Genomic DNA, 16,674 nt, shown 5'->3' with positions numbered 1-16,674 from the left:
AAAATAATTGTTCAAAAACACTTACAGGCTTTATTTTTTTTTTCAAACCATTATGGGATATATTTACACTATCCCAAAGAAAAAAATACATTTTTTTAGCACAACTTTAAGTCAGAAGCCAGTTGCGTTTTAAATAGTCTCTTAACAGTTAACTTTTTTGGCTTCCCAGTAGAAGCCGGGGTTTCACAGCTGGCAGGACCTCACAGATGGTTATGGCTATACTAGTCCCCTTATTTGCATACAGAAGTATGTGCACACTGAAGTTCACATGGGGCCACTGTACACATGGTTAACACACTGTTAGCAACTACGAATACAGTCTTGTAGTAAGACAGTTTGAGAGGTCCACTGCATGATGGAACTTATGGGTGGCTAATAGGAACATGGGCTTCCAGGTTTAGTAGAAGTAAGAACATAAATGAGGAGCTTGATTTAGAAGCACAATATGGCTTTATAAAGACAGCATTCTAGTAATCAATACGTAAATTGTGACACAGGTACATTAAGTTATAGTCTGTAAAGCTTACTTAAAAGAGCTAGCACATTGGAGGAATGTTGCTAATGTCCCGCTACTCCTTTGTCACCATATAATGTTGACCTGGATTTAAATTGTGAGGTAAGTCACTGTACATGAACAGAATTAGTGTGTCACAGAGCACATAGTGTTTACTCTTAAGATGTGTGGGAAGAATTGCGATCCAGCTGAGGTCAAGCTCGGTTCAGTATATGTGAGCTTAGGTAAGGCTGCTGTACAGCAGCAATACAGTTTGCTTAGAGCCCTAATTTTGATTAGTCAACATCATCTGCACATGTGTGTGATAGCAGAAATGGCAGATGCCCAGTAATTGCTTTGCTGGTGGTTGCATAACCAGCAAACTGAGGTCATTAATTGAGGTATGGTGCCATCAGTCAAACTTGTGCAGTATTTTAGAATAAAATGATTTATAAAGAGCAACTGACATGTAGAGTTTAAGCAAAGTTAATGTAATCTAAGACATGCATAAAAGGCATAGTATAAATCTGTCATGGTTAATAACTGGGTAGCATTTGCAGTGCAGTGGAGTGCATGAAGTACTTCAGCAGCTCTGCATCAGCTGGGCATCAGCTATGGGTACATGCAGTGTAATGTGGTGCACAGGGGACTAGACATCGAATCTTCCTCAGAAAGAGAGAGAGAGAGAGATAGACAATCTTCTGAAGATTGTAAGCAGAATGACTCTTCTGAAGGTATCTTTTTCAGACTGCAGAGCCAGCTAGAAATGCTATTGCTGGGGAATAAAAAAAAACAAAGTGGGTACCTGATATGTCTGGTTATGATGTCTGCCAGTTAGGGAACATATGAGAGAGAGACAATGGATCGCTCAACATCAGAGAGTTGCAGGGAATAAGTATGGTAGAGTGATAGTGAAAAAGTCTGGAAGAATTTTTAGGTACAGAGCCACTGGAAGTGTCAAAGGTGAAAGCTTCCAAGATGTTAACTAATTAAACCTGCGTAATTATCCACTTAGTGTGTGTGTTTGCCTTGTCTCTTGGTGTCACTGTTACCCTTGCAGGAGGTAATTCTCACGTATTCACTTTTCCTACATTTTTATTATGTCTTTAACCACAGTCATTCATTTTACTTAGCTGAGAAATGTACCTTCTATAGCTACCCTTGTCGATTAATATTCTGTCATATGTCATTCCAATGCATCATCCACACAATTTGTGTTAACACCTGTGCCCTGACAGCAACTTTCTTCTGAGGGAAAAGCTGCTTTACAGAGATTTCTTTTGCATGTGAAATATTAATTTTTTGCTTGTTGCATACATTTCTTCCTAGTGGGTGCGACAACTGTTTTCAATGTAAAACCTTCAAAAAATGAATTTGTGTCATTGAAGTATATTGGGAAATGGAACGTACTCTTATCAATCAGATGCACCCATTAGATGTGATATGAGAACACAAGAAGCAGTTATGTTTCATTGAAGTATGGACCTCACTTATTTATACTTTCCCTAGCACACACATATACAATTGTGTCATCATTAAGCATGCTGTCATCTGCTTCAATACAAAAAAGAGTGATCTTTTTAGATCAAATCTCAAAACATCAAAACATAAAAAAGGAAAAGAAAATCTGCAGGGGCAAGCCCCACTCCACTCCACTCCCCTCCTGCTAATTATATACCAACTACAAGAATGCCCTGTCACTATACTCTGTATCCTACAGACTTCAGAGAGGTGACCTTTATCTGGCATACAAGAAATTAGCCGTACTATGAACCTGTGATATCAAATGACTAAAACACTGAAAGACTAAAATGTCTAAAAATCTTGAATACTGAAAACCCCTGACAGTGTGAACATGGGAACGAGAACACTTTATAATCCTGAAATTCTGAAATACCGAATTTCAGAATCCCAAGATTATAAAGCCGAAAGCACAAATTTCGAAACCCCAGAAGCGCGGATTTCAAAATTGCTAAGTACGGAGATCTTGAAGTAGCGCTTCTAGTGTTGCACTGTGTGAAGGGATAGCTGGAAGTTCAGGTAAGTATTTATGTTTAAGAATTTTGGTTAGGGGCTTTAGTGTGTGTCAGTGTGTTTGGTTACTGTGATCTGTGTGTGCGAGGGGAATGTAGCTTGTATGGTGGTGTTTTTGTGTTTGTCTGTGTAGTGCGACCATGGAGTTAGTATATTCAAGAAGGGGAGGTTTGTGTGGCGCAGCCCCCCCCCCCACATGGGGGCTTGCCCCCTGCTTGTATGTAGTGTAGGTTTGAGTATTTGTGTGTTGGGGGAAGTTGTGTGTGTGTGTGTGTGTGTGTGTGTGTGTGTGTGTGTGTGTGGTTAGTGTAGTGTTTGCGATTTTACAATTCGGACTTCTGGGGTTTAGGGATTGTCAGGTTTTGGCTTTATGATCTCAAAATTCTGAAATTCGATATTTCAGGATTTCAGGATTATAAAGTGAATCCATTGGGAACAGGTGCCAACATTGGTCCTGCCAGGATGTGGACCCAGAACAAGTGTTAACATGGTTCTCCCTAGGGGTGCAGACTTAGAAATGAGTTTTAACATGAGTCTTACAGGGGGAAATTGGGGTTTGATACTCTGGTCTTTAAGTGTGTTGGTCTTTCAGTATTATGGATTTGAAGTCATGGGTTTCAAGATGGTAGGGCACAAACACACACACACACACACACACATATATATATATATATATATATATATATATATATATATATATACATACATATTCGTATATATGGATGTTTGACAGTCTGCTTAAAATGGCTGTATTGAAACAATAGCAATGTATCGAAAATGTTGAAATATCAAAATGTTGCAGGCCTGTTGGCATAAATCAGAAATCCAGAGGGATAATCCTGTTCTCTTCTGTTGGCATTTTGATTTCAACATGCCTTCCTGCTGGGCCCATGTAATTACTTGTTTCAAGTTTTGCTTAGGGGGTGTTGTTCAAGATTTTTACCCTTCACCATTTTTTTTATTCAGCATTATGGTTTCAAAATGTATATACATACACACATATATGTTGATATAATTACAGAATGCAGTTAAATGAATTCTATATAGTGAGCTACGTACCTGGATGGGATTCGTGTGTTGATTGGCCTTCATCCCATTGTCTTTGGTCATACAATTCAACAAGGTATATAAGTCAAGAAAAATGAACTAGGTGATACAAAAATTCTACAGACCAAAATAGTTCAACCACCAAACATTGTGATACAGTAAACTGACAAGACACTTGCTAGCAGATGGTAACAGTCAGAATGCATGGACAACTCTCTGCTTATAAATGTCCAGAAACACACAGAATAAAAAGTAAAAGTTAGGGACTGGTAGGCAGAGTAGCTATGTCAGGAAAGGAATAGCAATATAGCACTCATTCAGCTAGAGAATTAAGTCCATGGGCAGCACAAAAAGTGCCATATTCAGGGCAGATAATATATTTTAATCAGGTTAGCATACAGTGATTTATCAAAATGAGAATGCAAATAACCAGAGATAAAAAGTTGGAAGGAATTAATGTATGCAATCTGCTGTGGAGTGGATACTGAATTATAAGAACTGTTCTGATGGTCAAGTAAGATACACCCTGACCTGTACTGCAAATCATCATAATAAATTATCAGCCAGTGGCCTAATGGTTAAGGTGTTTGCCTTACAAACACAAGGTGCAGGGTTTGAGTCTCACAAGGGATAATTGGCTAAGCTTAAAATGGCTCGAAAGGGCAGTTAGCTTAGTACTAACCTATGAATAAGATAACATTTTACTGCTGAACTTGCAAAAAGATTATGGTTGAAAGAACATCTAACTAAATACTGCAATGAGTAAAGAACCACATGATTGACAGTTAAAGATGACAATATTTTGTCTGAAAAAGAAAGTGAGTAAACAGCAGACGGGGGGGCAGTAACTGCAGCACATTAAAAGTCTGTTATGCATTTTTAAGGCTGCTCTTTGGTTATGGGGAGTACAGAGGGAAATGAATAATGGCAGAAAGGCATTTGATTATCTCATGTGCAAAGATGATAACAGCACAAGTGAGGAAATAGTTGGAGAGGCTATATGCATTGGTGGTTTAGAGCAAAATATGTTATTTTTGAAATACTGTTTACTCTCATTACCTTTACTGAGACTCTGATACTTCACAGACTGTGGCAAGATTTGTACTGTTGTTTTATGCAGAACACTAAGGCATCTGATTGTGAAATGCCTGAGAGATGATTTCTTTTGACAAGGTGCTGATTTGTGTTTGTTATTTCTCTGAAATGGTATATTCAACTTACACTTTATTTCATGTAAATATAATTATATGTTGTGATTATTTTATGGTTTACTGTCAAAATCTTGAATGCACATAGTTGCACGTGCACTTCATCGATCCATGTCCCCGAAATCCAAACTACTGAAAGGTCAGACTGCCGAAATAAAACCTTTCATAAAATAAAAACCAGAAACACATTTCTGACCACTCCCCACCAGAAAACAAGTGCTAACATGGGTCAAAAAGGGGGTGTGATTATGCTGTTCGAAATGTATGTGTTCGTGTTTTGCAATAGTCAGAGTTTAGCATTCTCAGAAGTGGTTCGATGTTGGGATCAGGAGCGGCCTTAGGCCAACTGATGCCCTAGGCAAAAGGGCTCCATGATGCCCCCACCACACCACACGGTGCCCCCATCCTGGTCTACATACAACAAATAAATACTGGAAAAGCGCCCCTGCTAGACCGGCGCCCTAGGCGGCTGCCTAGTTGGCCTATGCCTAAGGCCGGCTATGGTTGGGATGCTCAGCATTTTGATTGTAAACATTATTTTATAAGCATGTGATAGTTTGCTTAGTTTAAGTATTTCACCCATTTCCTAAGCATATTGACATCTGTTGCTTAACTACTTTTTAAAATTATTTAATTATTCTTTTTATAAAACTAACCAGTGTGTGGCAGCTTTATAGAGAAAGATTCAACTCTGACAGAAAAGTACTTCTTTGAAACAAAATAGAAAGGTGTTTTGTCTGTGACATCTGTATATTCTTTACAAATCCATTGTCACAATGGCTTATAACATCACTGTTTTTTGCAGCTTTCACCATCTGGTACACTGCAGTAGAAGGGATTCAGCAAAAGATGCTGAATTCTGCAGCTTACAAGCCATGCTTATAATCTGAAGTGGTCACCATAGGCATATCCTTGGGTAAAACTGTTGCTGGGCAGTTGACTTTTTTCAGAAGTTTCTTATAAATAAAGGCATTATTTGCAAACTTTTATTTGTTTATTCACTTAACAATTTTCTTGTGTAGGCTGACCTGTGGTAGGACCTCTTTCAGCCAGAATGCCAGTGAATAACAAAATACTTGTAGCAAGACAACTAGTAGTATTGAAATGAAGAGTCAGTAAGATCCAGCAGGTTTTGACCTAAACTTTACAAAAAGTCATGTTTTGTTGAAGATGCATTGCTTTAACTAGTTGAAATCAGCTAAACATAAAGGTCATGCCTGCTACATAACTCTAAGTATGAATCAGGTACTGATAAATGGCTTTGAGACAGACTCCAGTTCCAGAAACTTTCGTAAATACTATTGTAAATAACATGGTTAAGTGTGTTTTGCAACTTTTAATCTGTGGTGACATTTGCAGAAAAACTGACTTGCTGAACAGTTGTGGTCAGGTAATTCCTTTATAGTATCAGATCTGTACAGTAGGTTCAAGCAGTGTTTGAGGCTTATGATAAATATAGGGAAGTAATGTCAAGTGGAGATGTTTTCAACAGCATAGCCCTGATGAAGAAAATGCTTTGCATCAAGTTCTACACAAATGTGTTTATATTGAGTTTTTTTGTTTTGGCAATAGTCCAGCCTTTTTCTAAGGTCATGTTCTTTGTGCTCCCAGAGTCTTCAGCATGCATATATATTCCTTTGCGTGGGAAGGGACTGATCCCTGTTGGTCTGCTGCAGCACCCCAGGCATCTTCATGTGTCAAAGTGGTACTCTCTCACTTATCAACATTCCTTCCTTGAAAAACAAGACAGCCATCCATCTCTCATTCACACCCTCCCAGTCTTTTATCTTCTTTATCATTAGTCAGACGCGAATCACCAAATTACACATACATACTCATAAATACACTGTTTAGACACCGCTAGAATTCTGGAAGTATGTCTAGGTACCCTACCTTCCATGACTTAGTCCTTTAACTGTTTAGCAGTGTGTCAAACACATCTTTCTCAACTTTGTTTAAGCAAGTTTGTATGCTGTGTAAATGGGCTTTCCACAGTATTGTCTTTTTTAAAGCAATGTACAATGTATTTATGAAAACCCAATTGCGAAACGCAATGCGGTCTCCGTCTTTTCTGATCTAAGTTTATTGTTGTATTTTTGAGTGGGGGTCAGTAGTTCCACTTATTTTGAACTGAAGACTGCAATAGACAATTATCTGCTCAGTCCAACATTTTCAGATGCTCTTCCAGTTTTTTAATGGTCAGTTTTAAGAGGTTCTTTTTATATGCAATATTATTTTGTTTTATTTTTTTGGAGAATGGTTTACAGAATGATACTAAAAACTGGAAAGAAAACAAAGTTCACCATTTAATCTACCATTTTGTGCACTGCAAGAAACAAAAGTGAGAAATCAGAATGCACCGCTGTGAGGCTGCCTCAGATATTACTGTTACCTTACTAAAGTGTTAATAATGGAGCTTTGAAATGTATAATAATTTAAGTTTTCAGTAAAGTGTTTAGGGGGCTGTCATTTTGCATTCTTTTCTAATCCCACCACTGAGTTCACCCAGTATATATCTAGCTAGCTAGTGACAGTTGAACTACCATCACAACCAGAATGTTTCATGCACACATACTGTTAGTGGAAAACTCCACCATTGGACTGAAAGTGATTCAGATCAGTAAAATGTAACTGTCATTCTTACATGGAATTTCAGTGCTGTTAATTTAATATTCCACATTTTGCATGCATGATCTGATTACGGTATTCTTGTTTAAATCTTCACAGTGAAGTACTTTGCATAAAGCAACTTTCTATGACCAAACAAAACTGCTATCAGCAAATGTAAGGTACACCGCTTTAGCAAGAATGACTATATCTCCATTGCTAGTACAGCTCACTTTCAGTCTAGCTGAGTTTTGTTTTGTCAGACTGAAAAAAAAATGCAGACATGGTTGTTTCCCAGTAAAAATTGCTTGAATATTTAAGCTTACTTTTTGAAATAGAGTCCATGCTGGGTATGCAGAATTACCACCACTGTTTGTTTATTGATTGGTGCTTTACTTATTGTCTCTTCTGGTTCTAGGCGTTCTAGATCCATGGCATAGCTGAAGCATGTGGGCAGGGGCTAATTGTGAGATATTTCCTGATTGCTGATCTTGTTGTAAAACCACCTTACTTACAATTCTTTCCTCTCAGAATTCTCCTACCGCCTAAGGGTGTCATTCCATGTCTCATCGGCATGCACCATGCTCGGCGTGGATCCAGGAAGATTAACCATAGGCCAGCTGTTTATAAGTATGTGGAATTTTATTGGCTAATGCTTCATAGATCAAATGCCAAGAGTGTGGACCCAATCCTTCTAACAATCTTTAGTTTTTTTCTCTTGATCTGCTGTGCTGCTTATGAAATTCACTAACATCAATGCTATCTGCATACATACATATGCGCATAACATTGTTCTTACTGATGAGTGTGCTTCAAGGGCTTCCTGCTGATTTAGATGAGATACCGGGGTCAGCTGTATTGCAGGTGCTAAAATTTTGCACCCCCCCTGTAGCTCACAAGTTAGAAATAATCTCTGAAGCTGCAAATAACTGGAGATTTCTATTGCAAAACCACTATATTCAAGATTTAAGTACCTGCCACAAAGGCCTAGAGTTTAAGGATAAAGAAACAGAGATGACTTTTGCATGAGTGCTGTGATACCAGGTGACTGCACATGACACGCATTGCATGATATAAAGTACAGACGTGTATAGTGCTACAGAGCTTCATGTGGAGTTATCATGGTACAGACCTGGAGAACCTAAGCAGTCCTATTACTCAAAAAGTATGTTTGAAACTCTGTCCCACCATACACACTTAAGCATATCACAGATAAGACTCAAGATTTTCCATTAATGCTGAAATAAAAGTAAAAACTGGAGTTATATTAATTATACACAAAATTCAATCTTCTAATTTTTCACTGAAAAATTTTACTTATGGGTGGTTTTATTTCAAATTACAGTTAATCTGATCACTCGTCCATCTACCTGCTTAACTGAATAAACTATTTCAACAAGATGTCTTTATTCCTCCCACATGGAGGGTGTCAGAGAGAGAGTCTCCTAGATCTGCTAGCTAAACTGATTTTATGTGGACTAATCCATTGTTCTTTGTTTCTTGTTAGCCCCGTCACCCTCTGGGTCACAGGTGGGATACCAGACTTCACACGAGCTCTCTGGGTTACCTCAATTTTCCAGACAGGAGGACATTGTCATTCTTGAAACCCAATTTTCAGTTTAAATAATGTTTAAGACAGTAGTTTTAAACAGTTACTTTTGTTTGAAAAATGTCTGTTGTCCCAAACTGCCTGAAAGAAAACCTGTATAGTATCACTTGTTTACTTGAGGGGAGTGGATTTTGCTAGACAAATGTGCAATGGAAAATCTTGTGGTCCCTGCCACATAATGCTGCTGCCGCTAAGATATCATTTAGAGCTGGCCAGAGATTACAGACAGAAGACTTCTGTTGTTCTGTAACCCCTACGATGTCTTATGCAGGCAGTATACTGGGCAGGATTACATTTAACAAGAGTAGTAGATTTTTTATTCCCTTTGATTCCATTGAAAAGATCACTTCCAGTTCTTGTTATTCTTTTGAATTAATGCTGCTAGACAGATTATTTCATGATAGGTTAATTTTCTCGTGCTTGTTAATTTCAGAAGCAAGTTATACAGTTTATTATGCAGATATTTGTACTTGTTTAGCTCCTCTCACCCACTGAGGACATTACAGGAGTGACTTAAGGTGTAATTCAGTAATGATAATGTTTGAAGTATTTAAAAAAGAGAAAATGTTGCACATTTAAAAGGAAATACCCTTTAATGTAGTCATAGCCTCAAAATGACAGAGATAAAGGAGAAATGACAACAGTAGCAGCATCCTTCTTAGTGCTGATTTTTTAGTTGTACACATTCCTGCTGAACAAGTAATTATTTTTGTTGTTTAAGTGGGCATTGGTTGTACCCCTGTATTAAGTGCACCAGTCTTTGGTGCATACTGCCTGGGCTAGGCTGTGGTAGAGTGTCACAACAGTACAAATTATAGATGAACTTCCTCTTCTGTCCTAGGGAGAAACATTTTAAGAAAAACAGCTCAATATTGTCTTGTGGTTTTATGGAAAGCAGTTGCATCAGCTACAAAGAGACTATAGCAAACCTTTGTGGTAAACGTAAGCTCTGGAAATGGTCCATCAAAATTCTGTGAAATTTCAGAAATCATTTTTGAATCTTCATAGTTATATTAGAAATGCTGACGTGGGTAAAACAAAACTGCTGCAGTCGTTTCTTTGTCTGATTTTCATGTCACTTTACTGCACTGTTCATGCATTGTGTTTTGCTGGAATTAACAGCAGTGCATCCCTAGCAGTGTAATATACCACAGACTTGCACATCTTTAGTCAACGGTCTGAAACAGATTTTGGAATGCGCAACATGGAGGTGTCAACTGCATGTCAGTGGGGAGCCTAGTCAGAGCTGTTACTTTTATTGTGTTGACTGGACAGCTATTACTGAGCCATCCAGTAGTAGGTGTTATCCAGACTGCCTGGACTAACTTTTGTCAGAACACTGAAGGATCTTTCTTGCTTTTCTTTTGTAAGTGTCATGTGATTAACAGCTACCAGAACTACCTCCAAATAAAATGTTTCAGTCAAAGGATGGAGCCCCAAGAGTGAAGTATCCCCATCACCCAGTGACAATGCTGCTTTTTCATTATTCAGATATGAAGCTTAGTACACAGAGTTGGGATGGAATGACCACCAAAAGCAAACACACAGTGGTAATTCACTTATTAGACTATGACTACACTGTGAAGGTGATGTTGGTATGTTATCTGAAGGATCACCTCCTCTGTAGATTACTACAGTAGACATCTCCATAGAACTTACAGATATGTCCATGTGGGAGAGTTGTCTGTTGGGAGGGGTTTCTTAAAATGCTCAAGTGCATGACAGAAGTTGCTACGGGAGCGTATCTCCTCCTCTTTCAATGGCTCTGAATTTGAATGTATTTAGTGGGGACAGGATGCACCCTGCATGGTGTTGGGGGTGTTCAGAGTAGCTTTTTCTGCACAAACTCAGTTTTTATTGTATTGTTTAATTTGCAGTGATTATTTGCACTGATTAATTGCTGTGGAGCTAAACTAGACACATTCCTGTCCCTTTTCATCCATTAGTCTCTTCTTTTGGTTTCAATAACAAGGAACTTATTTTCAGAGCAGATCGCAGTTGGCACTGATGCGTTTGATCATTAGCCTAACTCTCCAGGTCATAAAGTTCTTGTCTCTTTTCTTGAGGCTTTCTTTCACTTGAGTAATAAATCTAAACCCATAGCTGGCAACTCACTGCACTCAAGTTATGTCACTAAACTGTGGAACAACATGCTGGTTGAAGTACTACACCTAAAAACTGAAATCCTTTAAAGCCAGACGTAAGCAATAACTGTCGAACTCTCTGTTAAGCTCATGCTCTGCACCTGGATAATCTTACCACTTCCAGCCATAAAATCTATCCTCCTTTTCTGAAATAATTATACACACATCACTCTGACTGTATATTCTTACAACCATTCTGTTCTACTTGTATATAGCCAAACTGTGAATTTCTTCGTCCTGTTTTTTTTTGAATATATCACATGTATGCCATTTGTTTCTTTTCTTTTATTCATGCCTGTGGATGTTTTTTTGAAACATTTTGTATTTCTCAAACTCGCATTGGATAGTTTAAAAATTGTAGTTACTTGCTACGTCTCTAATGTTTTATGTTTTAAAAGTAAACATGGAGCTTTTCTCCTCATGTCTCCACTGAAAATGGATTTTTGCCCAGTCGGGCTAACCCGGTCAACAAATGCAAGTACATACTGTGAAGGCTGCCAGCCTAGCTAGATATAATTTTGTAAATAAGTCTCTGTCATTGTAAATATTAACAGGCTTGTGTAACAAATGTAAGAAAACTATGTTATGTTCTGAAGCTTCCAAAAATGTAACCACAGTGCACCCTGCTGGAAGAAAGTTGCTAAGTAAAGGATTTTACAACTGTGTTTGATCTCAAGCTCAGAGACAACTTATCTGAGCTAGAAATTCTTTCTGTTGTGCTAAGACAGAGATAATTACTAGGTTTCACGTGTAAAATGTATTTTATTGCTGTGGCTTCCTGGCAGGTGCAGATCAAAGAAATGTTAAATGTTGAGTTCTGTTAGCCTGGTAACTAAATCAGACAAGAGACAAGAATTATGTAATCTGAAATGACTCAGCAGTACTGTGTATTATCAGTTTAAGGACAGAAAGAAAAAAATAGCATTTTTATTTTGTTCTGAAGCTGACAACAACTCACCAGCACTTTGCCTTGTAAGTAGAATTTAGAACATAGTTTCTCTTAGAGACTGATACGAATATAACCAGATTAGTCTAGCTGTTTTGTAGATTTATGTCATACTATCCTACAATGTTTGAAGTATTTCCTGCGATTTCTGAACTCTCTAGTAACACTGTGTTGAATTGATGAGTATTGGCTTGTGTTTTTATTATTTATTATTAAATGTTTTTAAGCCTTTCAACTGTGGCTGTTTGTGTAGAAATAATTTAAACTTTCAGAGTACTTGCATGTATTTGGTGATACTGTATAAACCACTGCAATAGCCTTAGCCCTGGGTTACACTTATAATTTAGATAACAGTAATAGCACACAGTGGAATTGGTCACCCTTTGGGAAGGGCCTTATAGTAGCTGATAAGTAGTGGTTGGTGGCAGTGATTTCTACCTTATAGTCTGGGCAGGAGGGGGCGTAGCTGGAGAACATGTGCCAGCCTTCCCCAGGAGTGTCTGTGTGTTTGTATATAATTCATATTTCAAAGTGTGTGTGTCAGCTACTTGGTCAGGGACACGAAACACTGGTCAGACAGAGAGGGTGCTGGAGGTTTTGGCTTGGCCACTCAGCTGAGGTCTGTATCCTATAGCTGTGCCAGAGGGGAGTCTTATTGGGGATCTGGTGTGAAAGGGAGAAACCAGCCCCAGACTGGCTGTGATCTCTGTGTGCTCTTAAGGGAAATTGTACTTTACTGTGTGTGTACTTGTTATCCTTCCCAGTGTGCACTCCCCTCACTGGTGCTAGTGGTGAGGATTGAAGCTCCTTGACTACTGGGCCAGTGCACGGGCATCACATATCAATTGTTTGGCAGTGGTGGGATATCCACATCAGATATTAATTGCTTGATAGTGGTGAGTTAGCCACATCACATATTAATTGGCTTGTAGTGGTGTGGATGGTGAATTTCTGTAGCTTGTGTACAGTGATCGCTGAAGGTGTTTTTGTACTCTAAATCAGCCATGCAGTGAATATTCAGAGTTCAGATCACAATTATTTTCTTTCTTTTGTTAGCTTAGTCAGGGAGAGCAAGCAGGCATGTCAGTAGAGGAGTACGGTAAGCTGACAAGGAGCCAGTTGGCTGAGATATGCCAGGCTAAAGGACTGGTGCATGGAAACCTGACTAAAGCAGACATGATTGCAGCTTTGGTCCCAGCTGTATCAGAAAACAGCAACCAGGAGGATGATCAGACTGGCCGTGGAGATGTAGAACACTCAGAGAATGGACAGATCATCTTTTCTACAGAGGACTTAAAAATCCATCTGGAGTTAAAGAGACATGAGTTGGAGGCCAAGGGGTTGGAAATAGAAGCAGCAGACAAACTGCAACATCTGCAGGCTGAGGAGAATGAGAAACTGCAGGCTGAGGAGAATGAGAAACTGCTATGCATGAAAGCTGAGGAGAAGGAGAGGCAGAGGCAGCATGAAAAGGAGATGCTGACTCTTCACCAGAGACATGGAGGTAATGGGGAAGGGAGTAACTGAACCCCAGAAGCAACAAAGGTCAGTACATTTCTTCCACAGTTTACAGAGGGTGATAATTTTGATACTTTCATTCACATGTTTGAGAGGGATGTAAACTGTATGATGCTGGCCAAAGTCTCTGGGTACAGTTCCTGACCCTCTACTCCATGGTAAAGCTGTAAATGTATTTTCCAAACTGTCTGACAATGATTTCTTAAATTATAATACTGTAAAGAATTGTTTGCTAGAATGTTTTTAAGGTAACACCTGAAGCTTGTAGGAAAATGTTTCGTGAGCATAGACGCAAGGCAGATGAAAGTGTGTGTGAATACGTTGCTGAACAGAGCACTAATTTTCATAGGTGGGTGAGTGGGTGTCAGGTCACCACTTTTGAAAAGCTGGCAGACCTTTTGGTGAGGGAACAAGCCCTTAGCACTTTGCCTGAGGACATGAGGATCTGGTTAGCTGATAGATAATGCACTACTGTAGATGAGTTGGGGAAGAAGGGAGACCTATACCTAGCAAGCAGGGCATCCCTGCACAGGAAAGAGGCACCCAGTGCTGTTCATGGGTCTAAGGGAACACTTGGCGGGCACCCCAGACTGCCCCAAACAGAATCTGACAGTAGCAGGGGAAGCCACTAGTCCAGGTACATGTCCAGGACCTATGGTTAAATGTTTTGAATGCAACCAGTGGAGCCATGTAGCATATAGATATCCATGGAGGCAAGGTGGGGAACAAAAGATGAGGGAGCCAGTAAGTGGGAATGACAAAATGTCAATAGTAGGTTGTCTTGAGACAATAGGGGTACCAAACTACCATCCTGCAGATGTCCTTATAGGAAAGGATTTTGATTAGGCATTACCATGTGTTTGTGCAGTTATACGCAGTCAGGCTTGGAGACAAGCATGTGGGTCTGGTAGCCTGGGGAAGGCCCAGACAGGCCACACACTTTCGGCCAGGACTGATGAGGTGGTTACTTCAGGGAGGGAGCTACCCTGTAGCAGTGAGACTGAAGATGAGCCACACCTGTTTGTGGATACTAATGTTCCCTTGGACAGAGTGACTGCAAAGGTAGATGTGAGTAGTAGTACTCAGGCTGACAGTGAGGCACCAATGTCAGAGGATGCCAGACTTCCTGTGCAAGGGGAGCTGGGAAGGGTTACAAAGAGAGAGTTGAGACAGGCTCAGCTGTTAGACCCTACATTACAAGGCCTGAGGCAGGTAGCTAGTGAGGCACCTGATTCTCATGGGAAGGGGCAATCTGTATACTCGGGCACAGGTTTAATGTTTAAAGAGTGGACCCCTGAGGGAGGGCTACAGGGTGAGAGAATACAGCATTTGATAGTGCCTAGAGCCTACCGTCTTGGCACTTCTAACCATAGCCCATGATATTCCCTTTGCAGGTCATATGGGCATAAAATGTACAGAGAGACATATTATGCACAACGTTTATTGGCCTGGGATTTCCAGAGATATAATAAGGTACTGCAGGACCTGTGAGCAGTGCAAAAAGGTAGGCAAGGCAGGAGACAAAGTGAGAGCTCCTTTGGTAACTTTGCCTCTGATTGAGGAGCCATTTCAGAGGATAGCTGTGGATACTGTGGAGCTTGTACCCCAAGTTCCACAGGGGAAAAGTATATCCTAGTGGTAGTAGATTATGCTACAAGATACCCTGAGGCAGTAGCTCTGTCCTGCATTGAGGCAGAAAAGGTGGCAAATGCTTTGTTAGAGATTTTCAGCAGGGTAGGTTTTCCAAAAGAAATACTGACTGACAAAGGTGCCAATTTCATGTCAGACCTGCTGGCTTGTCTGTGGAAGCACTGTGGGGTGAAGCACCTAAAGACCACCCCTACCATCCACAGACTAATTGTCTTGTTGAGAGGTTAAACTCTACATTCAAGGCCATGCTACAGGCATTTGAAGACCAGTTTAAGAGGGAGTGGGACAAATATTTGCCCTATCCTGTTATTTGCTTACAGAGATGTTCCCCAGGAATTCACAGGCTTTTCACCCTTTGACTTGTTATATGGGCATAGGGTGAGGGGGGCCTCTAGATTTAACTCGTGATAAGTGGGAAGGTGAGTGTGAATCACACAAGGAGGCTGTTGTGCGTATGTCCTAAACCACAGGACAAGGCTCAGGGAACTCATGGGGTTGGGCCAGGAGAACCTGCCAGAAGCCCACTCAAGCAGAAAAAGGTCTAGTATGACAGGAATGCTTAATCTAGAGAGTATGCTGTAGGGCAGCAGGTAATGGTTCTCATTCCTGTCAGACATAAGCCGTAAGCAGCCTGGGAGCAACCCTACCAGGTGGTAAGGAAGGTCAGTGATGTTAACTACATGATGGAACTGCTAGATAGGGGCACAAATTGTACTATGTTAACATGATGAAACCTTACCATGATAGGGAGGCCCTTGTGCTCAGTGTTTGCCGTGGATTGCAGGAGGAGTCTGAGGGAGATCTGGTGACTGATCTCAGTGATGCTCGGACTGACACCTCAGTGAAGGGGGTCTCAATTTCCCAGCAGCTATCGCCTATCCAGGTTTGAGAAATCCAAGCATTGTTACAGGAGTTTGGGGACATGTTCACTGGGAAACCTGGGTGCACCCATCTGGTGCAGCACCAGGTGGATACAGAACCCCAAAGGCCTATTAGGCAGGCCCCTTATAAGGTGCCTGAGAGAGTCAAACAGACTCTGAGGGAGGAGATACAGGAAATGTTGGAACTAGGGGTAATTCAGGAGACTAACAGTACCTGGGCCTCCCCAGTGGTGCTGGCGCCAAAGACGGATGGCAGCACCAGGTTCTGTGTGGACTACAGGAAATTAAATAGTCACACAGTGTCAGATGCTTACCTCAGGCCTAGGACAGATGAAGCCCTACAGCAGCAGGGTGGGGCTAAGTATCTTACAACCATTGATCTTACCAAGGGTTATTGGCAGGTGCCCTTGACTCCCAGTGCTAGAGAGAGGTCAGCCTTTGTGACTCCTTTTAGCTTGTATGAGTTCACAAAGATGTCCTTTGGGATGAAAAATGTCCCAGCGACTTTCCAGGGGCTGGTAGATCATATCCTAGCAG

At 40.3% G+C, this 16,674-nt stretch overlaps 1 protein-coding gene across 1 annotated transcript in view; it reads left to right on the top strand.

The window, feature by feature from the left end:
* Positions 1-16,674, top strand: part of LOC122811072 (diacylglycerol kinase zeta-like) — a 3,109,428-nt gene that overhangs the window by 537,273 nt on the left and 2,555,481 nt on the right. The window contains exon 2 of the mRNA XM_044082630.1: positions 7,921-8,019. Within this exon, the coding sequence (XP_043938565.1) occupies positions 7,921-8,019 (99 nt within the window). The remainder of the gene's footprint in view (positions 1-7,920; positions 8,020-16,674) is intronic.

This window comes from Protopterus annectens, chromosome 9.part0 (genome assembly GCF_019279795.1).
Source record: "Protopterus annectens isolate FY-2018-M chromosome 9.part0, PAN1.0, whole genome shotgun sequence".
NCBI classification, from domain to species: domain Eukaryota; kingdom Metazoa; phylum Chordata; order Ceratodontiformes; family Protopteridae; genus Protopterus; species Protopterus annectens.
This window is presented reverse-complemented; position numbering and strand designations above follow the sequence as displayed.